The following is an 8,739-nucleotide window of genomic DNA, read 5'->3' as shown; positions in this document are numbered from 1 at the left end:
CCCATCTATCGCTGCTGTTTAGGTTTTTGATTTTGATACTTTGCTGTCCCAGATTCTCTCAGTCCACAACACAACACTCAAGAATTCCACTAACATGCTATTTTTTTCTTTTACTGTTTTGAAAAGTCACCCCCAAAGTTCTTCTGCCTTCCTGTACTTCTAAATGTGCATCTGCCTCCTTTCTGGGCAGAACTGCTGCTACTCTGGTCAAATAATCTGTTTTCTGAGTGCTTATATTTGATAAAACTGCTTAGGATTGCATTTTTGAGCCACAATTCCTCATCTATAAAATGGGAAATATATTGACTTCCTTCTCAGGGTTGAGAAGATAAACAATTACAATACACATTGCATAGAAAACAATCAGATTGTAATTAGATATACTGAGAAGTTATATTGATTCCTTTTAAATTAATTCTGCTTAGGGCAGCTGAATAAGAATGCTGCAAATAGTAAACCATCATTACTAAAGTTGCAGATACCTCTGGTGTTTTATGGTAGTGAGGCAACTCTAATATTTAAAACTGGGACAATTAGAATAAATTTAATCATACTTCAGGTATGTTTTATATTCATCTTGCTAGTTGCATCTTGATTTTCTTCTTAATCTCATAATGCTTTCCAAGTGCTAGGGCCTTCTCTAATGCCTCAGGGCATCTCATTACAAACAGGTTTCTTCCTAAAGTAGTTTGGCCAGCAACCTGGAGGAATATTTAAAATATTCTGTGAGCACCTTCAAAAAATGGCTTGCATTGTGAGGGTATCCTTCTCCAGAAGAAAAGCTAGTGAAGCTAAGATTAAAGTAATTGGTCCATAAATCAAAGGTGAGATGAATTCAAAAATAAAACTTTTTTAAACTCATAATTCTCTTAAATAAAAAATGTTCTCAGTTGGACTTTAAATGACTGACCTTGCCTGATTTTCATATAAGTGATAAGTTATCAAAATAATGAATCATTTAGCAGTATATACACAAAGCATCAGGCATTCACTTTGTGACTTTTGAGGATACAGAAAACTACATAGCAGGGACAAAGGAATCTAGATAAGCCATGCTATTTTCTATTAAATATGTTAATTTCACACAAAAGCACAATAGATTGCAGATAACTCCAATTGTAATTTGAAATGGGAAAGCCAGAAGTTTGTTTTGTCCACAAGAATACCATAAAACAAGAAGTCAAAATACACAAGGACAACATTATTTTGGCCTAGGTGCCTCTGTTTCCAGTCAGAGTGAGTATCCACTGTTGCTTTTTTTTCTTTTTGAAACTTTAAGGAACTGAAATGCAGTTCTCAAGATTCAATTGGAACAGGCACTCCATCTTAGGTGTGACTTTCTGCAATGAAGCTATGGGCAAGTGGACACCTGCCATTTATCTGAACAAGTCATGAGAATGCCTAACCTAGCAGAACAAATGTTAACATGTCATTAAGACAGGATGACAAGACAGGAAATGATCAAAAAGAGCAATGAGAGAACACTCCCATCTTTTTAGAGTGGTCCAATCATGATAGTTTACTGGAAGGCAAGTCTGTGGGTAGCATGTTCCTCTCAAGTCTGTTGTGTTTATTAAGAAAATTTCTCTATGAAGAAAAACAATCAAATGTTAAAAAAAAACTTCAAACGTTTATTAAGACATACAGTTATGTCTGTCAGTCTACACACGAGTTTGCTACTAAAAATAAAATGTCTACGATTCACAAAACCAAAAAATACCCACACTTTTTGAGTGCCAAGCCTAATGTATAAATAAGTGACTCGTTCCTTTTCATATCAAAATTCACATAAAAAAATTGTCAGCTCCCACCCACCCCTCCCAGTTCTACCTAAAAAGCCATGATGAATGTAAAAATTTAAATACACGCACAATCTTGTCAAGGGAGAAGGGGCAAAAGGAGAAATAGGAAGGGATCCTTTTAAGAGCCTTAGGATTGGCATTTGCGGCATTTGATCATACAATTTATGTATTCATTCCCAAAGGTGCAAATATTGCCAGGAGATTAATACTGCTTTAATTCAGCTGCAAGAAATAATATATATATATATATATGTCTGTCTGTCTGTCTGTCTGTGTATATGTATATATGTATGTGGTCTGTGTGTGTGTGTGTTTTATTATATATATTTATATATGTAATTGAACAGCACTGAGAAGGCTTCAATCCGCAGCCTAAAACTCCTCACATCACTCTCCTGAACTCACTGGTGGAGTTGAGAGAGAGGTCACTGGAGCTTTAATTTACTTCATACTGCCTGTACTATCCAAAATGTCTTTTTTAATGAAAAAAGACTAAACATTTAAGTGTTGAATACTCCAGCATTAACAAAAAATCAAGATTGCTTATAGATTACATGAATGTAAATGCCCCATCTGACATGCCCAAAGCATTCCCACCCCCCCCAACATACTGGAGCACTGCTCTAGTCCAACACAGTCCTCCATATTGGCATTGTTGAACTCCAGGCCTCTACATGATTTTGGTCAGTATTCTTAACTGATCTCCATTTGCTGCAGAATGAGGAGCCAAGGAGACATGCATACTACTTTTGTCTTTCTGTTTAATTTTCTCATTTCAATATGAGCAATACTGACTTTTGTTTCACTAGTCTCTCTGTCTGTCTTTCTCTGTCTGTCTCTGTCTCTCTTCACCCTCTTCTTGTGTTCCTTCCCTTGAGATTCTCAGCCCCAAACATTCAACTTCCCAGATTCTGCCTTTTTTGTAACACAGAGGCAGATTCTAAAAGCAGTTTCCAGTGGAACCAAGCAGCTCACAGAAATCAGCATGGGATATTATAAATACATTTTGGCCAGCATTCTGAGAATTACACTTGCTCACAACGAGAAAAAGGAGAAGACTCTGTCTGCTGAGCCCTGGAGTAGGTATTTTTGCACCAGCCTTTACTAGTTCAATTCTGGATGGCTCCTCTTAGATCCTGTGTTATCACCCCTTCCTGTTCTTCAGCCAATCCTTCTGGGGCAGTTGCTATGTGATTGGCTTCACTGGAAGATGCATTGTCCAAAGTATTGTAATCTTCCTTGGCATCAACAGAGTCCTGCCCTATGACAGCGTGTCCATCGTCCATAGGCTCAACTCCATTCCCTTCCTGGTGTTGAATATTGGGGGCTCCAGTAGCTTCTTGCTGAATAGTACGTTGCTCTGCTCCAAGATTTACTTGTGGCACTGGATCTGGTCCAAGCCCAGGGGGCTGAGTGGTGTTTTTAAGTTGGCAATGGCACAAGGGACAGGTTTCTTGCACATACAGCCATTTCTTAAGGCAGCCCGCATGAAAAAAATGACCACAGGGTGTGATGATAGCTGATTTCATGTCCTGAAAGGAAGAGGCACCATTATGACATATTACTTAACCACAAATACATTTCCCAAGTCTAATATTCATCATTACAATCATTACATCTAGCCTCTGCTGACATTTTTATTTGTCATTATTTACACATAGCCTGACTTCTTAATTTGGTGCTATCTGAATATATTGGATTTTAACTCCTGTTATTTTCAATCACTAATGGGAATTGAAATTCAGTAGATTTGGAGGGCACCATACTGAGACTTTATATTCTCTGCCTGAGTCAACTGTAATATCAAAAAACATGAAGCTTAACCTTTCATTTTGGGTAGGCACTGTTTACATCAAAAGGTTAATGTACTAACAGTGAGTCTACATTGGCGAATTTATCAAGACACTGTAATTCTATGCAGAAAGGGCACACAATGCAATTGTAGGTATATCTTATTTGGCTTCTTAAATTTATGCTCAATCAAAAGCAAAACATGGTATATCCTATTTCTAGATCCCTTCACAGATAAAGATGGAAAGAAGAATCTTGTGTTGGTTCCAAACAAGCTGATTTCAATTCGCCACAAATGCTTTACTCAAAAGTAGGGTCTACAGTTACATGTGCTTTGCAGGGGTGTTCCAGCATTTTTCTACAAGCATCATGAGGAGAACCACTACTGTCATCTAGAGCTGGAGGAGCAAGAGTGATCAGTACTCTAATGTGCTGAGCTTCTGAGGCTATTTCAAGAATCTTCAGAATGCAAAACACTGTAAGATCATCATTATTTATCCTTCAACTGCACATCAAATTGCTGCTCTGGGTTGCATCTGCAACCAAAACTTGAAGTGCTGCTGTTGCAGAAGTGCATAGGAATCTTCCTCCTTCAAAAACGTGATCTCACAAAGCTGCAGGAATAGTCATGACTCACAACTTTCTATCCCTTGTGGAGGATATCCTGATACTTGATCTTTTTATTTAGTCAGGATCTACGATCTGTTGCCAAAAATGCTTTTCTTTAGAAACACCAGATTCCCAAACACTCAAACACAACTATTGCTATTCTCTTGTGATTTGGATTTGTTTTAGAGTTCCAGTTAGAACATACAACACATTTTGCTTCTGAAGAATCATACAGAGGCCAGAATGTTGGTATTCAAAACCAATCCAAAGCTATAAAGAGGAATTTTTAAAAGGAAAATCTAAGTGACAATCAGAACCTGTGAGGAATTTAAAGCATGCTACGGAAGTGCTACCTCTGTGCTTATTTTAGTTTCACTGCAAATTGCTTAAATGGCAAAAACCAATTGAGATAATTGGCCTTTTAATTTCTGGTCAACTTGTTCTCTCAAGAGGCTAGGAATAGGCCTGACTGATTGGATGGATTTTGCAACTGTCATTGCCAAGAGAGGTAGAAACTAATAAGATTAGATAGCAAACATATAAACAAACAAATAGCCCACCTGAACTATAGGAAGCTATAGAAAAAAAGATGATGCTGGGACTCACCTACCAATGTCTTATTCCTAGGTAAGCATCCTATAACTCGTTTCAGTTGCCAATATCAAAGTGAAACCCTTAATACTTAAGTTGCTATTTTTTTAATATCATATTATATTGTTATGTTTTCATCCCACTTTTACCTTCCTTCTTTTCTGGGAGCTTAAGATGACATATACTGCATTAGCTCATCCCGTTTCTCCCTCTATCACAGGGGTGTCAAACTCACAGCCCATGAGCCAGATGAGTCATACGCTGGTCACGCCCACCCCCATTTTAGCCAAGGGGGAAACAGTTGTGATACGTCACGTGACATGTCATTGTGAGTTTGACACCCCTGCTCTACCCCCCACTCTGCTTGAGCTGACAAAAACAGTGATCGGTGTGGGCATTTCAGCATTACACAACACTAGCCTTTAAATCAATGCGGTTACTCAACTCTGCAAAATGAAAGAGCCGGCTTTTCCATATTTTTTATGCCAAATGGTGACAAGGCTGGTTAAGTTAGCGCTTTATGGGGCAGCTAAGCAGCAGTTGGCTAGCAAAGCTGAGGCATTTCTCTGGTCCTTAAACTTTGGCTTAAGGTAAGGTTTATGTAGCATATGGAAAATTTGGAAATGTAGGATCCCCGTTCATATAATTGTCCACTTTTTCCTCTCCTCTTCAGCAACTGGAAAAACTGGTCCTATGTTCTGGCACACAATCTGTGTAACCCTTTGTTACACAGCTCTGACAATTTCTGTCAGCAGGCAATTTCCCAGCTCGGCTCATTTAGAATTTAAATCAAACCCAAAGCTCCAGCCTTTTTATATAAAATACCACAAGGAGGAGCCAGAGCTGCTGAAGTTCAGCTTAATCACAGCGTTTACCTGATAGCAGATGGCACAGATATCGTTATGCTGTTCCAACTGGTCTTTGGTGGCAGTGGGCAGTGATTTGATCTTATTGACAGCATCTCTGCGGAGAAGAAAGCTTTTCCATCCCAACTGAGCCCGAAGCCACACATTATAGTAGGAATGAATGAAAATGATCATCGAGCCCATCACAGTCCATTCTCCAAAGATAGTCTCTGATACGCCATAGGCCACAACACAAAGAGCCACGAGAAACTCCAGCAGCCGATAAGTGCCGTTCACGTAGTAAATAACATCATCCATGTTTTCTACTGGCTCTTTTCTAAACTCTTCCACCATAAATAAGACATAAATGAAAAGAGTCCCCAGGACCTGAAGGAGGGGAAAAAAAACCCACAGCTTTTGATTAAAGCAGGCAAATCACAAGGTTGCAGCTTTTCAGTGTTAGCCTATATAGTTTTTGAAAATTGCTAATCTTATAAATCAACTGCTATTATTGCCAGATGCTAAATGAAATCTTGCTTAAGAAAGTTCAAATCCAGAGCTTGCAAATACGCCTGTGAGAAAAAGGAAGAAAAAAGATTGTGTACAGGGTTTGAGAGCTGCTCTACACCTGGATAAAACAGACTTTTGATCACATGCTCAACACATGCTCTGACCACACACCTGAGTTAGTGAGGGTTTTTTTTTTTAAAAAAATATAAATTTAATAAACAAACATTGCAGATGAAATACAAATGTTGGGTTCTATTTCATGTTCTGGCACCAACATTTTATATTTATCTTTCCTTGGCAATGGATATTTTGTATATTGATATAAATTTATTATGACATATTTTAGTAATCTTTACAAAATAAGCCAATACCATGTTTCCCTGAAAATAAGACCCAACGAGGATCTTTGGATGCTCATAAGATAAGCCCTACCCCCAAAATAAGCCCCAGTTAAGATGGGGAGCCCTGGAGAGAGGGATATGGGGCAGCACAGAAGACGGAGAGCCCGTAGTGCCAAAAGTTTTCAGCAGCAGGCGCAGCCCACCAGCCCCTTGGCCAGCATGCTTTGGGGCTATGCAGCCTGCGCAGTGCAGTGAGTCTGAGCACTGCGACCGCTGGACTGGCCCTCCAAACAGCAGGTGGCGACAGAGGCACGAGGGGGAGACATGCAATCCAGCCCACCAAATGTGCCATTGCAAAGACAGACAATGTGGGCGCCCACCCATATCATCCCATCATCTGACTTTGCTTGTCTGTGGCTACAATGAGGCAGGCAGTCAGGCAGCACATCCAGATCACATGCGTCCCCCCTGTGCCGTCAGGGCTCAGACTCACTTGTTCTGCATGGGCTGTACAGCTCCAGAGTGCACCAGCCAAGGGACTGTCAGGCTGCAGCTGCTGCCGGACACTGTCAGCACCCATGCACTTGCTGCCTCTTGTGCATGTGCCGTGGGTGGCACCAGATAGATAGATAGATAGATAGATAGATAGATAGATGTGTGGGTGTGGGTGTGGGTGCGCGCGCATGTGTGTATGGATGTGTGTAGGTGTATACATATAAATAAGATATATATATCTTATTTATATATAAACACGGTATATTGTGCTTGGCCAGAAATAGAAAGTGCTGTAAGCAGGAAGGTGCAACTTTCATAAGCTCAAAAGCGGTAACAGGATTTGTCTAGAATGTTAAGGGCCATACGCCAAAAAAGGGCAAGATGTGGGCACAAGCCAATGAGAAATCTTAAGGAGTTCTAAGGGCAAAAGGGATGCCTTAAGAACCACACAGCTTATGAGACTCATTTTTGCCCTTCCAAAATCCCAAAGATCTCTTCAATACCAAAAAAAAAAAAAAAGTTTATTGGCCTTATTCATTCAAAAGGAAAAAACAGGAAAACTATTGTTGCACATCTATGTCTGTCTGTGTTTCTATCTGCTAGGAGTCAAAAATAATTTGATGCCACATAGTCGATCAGTGTAGGCAATCCTTGGGCTGCATATTTTGCACATTTCCTTTAAGAGAACCGGTGGGAAATGCTCCTTTACATTCTACTTTTTTCAACGTCTTGCTCAATCTGCACCTGACTGGCTCTTGCTGATCATAGGAATAAAGAGGCCCTTACAACTTACCTGGAGAGAAGTGAGGATGCTGCTAGAAATGATGATCAACAGCCAAAAGTCCATGTGGAAAAACTGACAGATCATGTAGGCCATGTAAGCTGGGAAAACCAGCAAGAACAAACAGAGACTCACAGCGCGAAAATGCTTCCAAAGGCTCCTATAAAAAGAAATTTCCCTTTAGAGCTGAGAATAAACTTCAGTGCAATCACAGAAAGGACTGGCTCGATTACATGGTTTTATTTATTTGGATTCCACCTTTATTATTATTTTTTACAAATAATTCAAGGTGGCAAACATATCCAACACACCTTCTTCCTCCTATTTCCCTGCAACAACAACCTTGTGAGGTGGGTTGGGCTGAGACAGAGTGAGTGGCTCAAAGTCACCCAGGTGGCTTTCATGCCTAAGGTGGGACTTGAACTCACGGTGTCCCACTTTCAAACATGGTGCCTTTCGTATCATAATTTCCATTTCTTTCTTTATCCTGAAAGTATGTAAGTAGCACCCATCTGTGCCTCATAGTTTCTCTTTGAATATAGTTCAACAATTTGGTGACTCTATTTGGAGGAATCTGGGAGATACCTGATCGTAGTATCTGAAGGCTGCCTTTGACAACCTTGCCTTAAGAGAATATTATAATGCAACAAAAACCTTCCTTTGGAAATGCGTTTTATGCTGACATGCTGCAATTATCAGTTAATTTGCAGAGTAACATTTCTTACAACCCTGTTGTCTTAAATTAAATCACCACTCAATGGAACTGAATAGAATTTTCTGAGGATATATGCCCACTCAGCCCTCTATACTTCCTGATTTGGCTACTATTAACTTTTTTTCCTCACAACTTGTCCAGATTTTTATTTGTCCAAGCTCATACAGAGGATCCAATTGGCTAGGAGATGGAGTTAACCCTTGCCTGGACTCTCGTAACCATACAAGGGAGAATATATGTCTTCCACAAGACCTTTCAG

General features: G+C 39.8%; 1 protein-coding gene across 2 annotated transcripts in view; it reads right to left on the bottom strand.

The window, feature by feature from the left end:
- Positions 1–2,548: 2,548 nt before the first annotated feature.
- The window catches only part of RNF145 (ring finger protein 145), a 90,504-nt gene continuing 84,313 nt past the window's right edge, over positions 2,549–8,739 (bottom strand). For both annotated transcript variants that reach the window (XM_026696687.2, XM_087924220.1), the window contains exons 9-11: positions 7,778–7,925; positions 5,669–6,025; positions 2,549–3,334 (exon numbers count right to left, since the gene is read on the bottom strand). In XM_026696687.2, the coding sequence (XP_026552472.1) occupies positions 2,912–3,334; positions 5,669–6,025; positions 7,778–7,925 (928 nt within the window). In that variant the 3' untranslated portion in view covers positions 2,549–2,911. The remainder of the gene's footprint in view (positions 3,335–5,668; positions 6,026–7,777; positions 7,926–8,739) is intronic.

This window comes from Pseudonaja textilis, chromosome 2 (assembly GCF_049901715.1).
Source record: "Pseudonaja textilis isolate UNSWEBS1 chromosome 2, rPseTex1.2, whole genome shotgun sequence".
Classification (NCBI taxonomy): Eukaryota; Metazoa; Chordata; class Lepidosauria; order Squamata; family Elapidae; genus Pseudonaja; species Pseudonaja textilis.
This window is presented reverse-complemented; position numbering and strand designations above follow the sequence as displayed.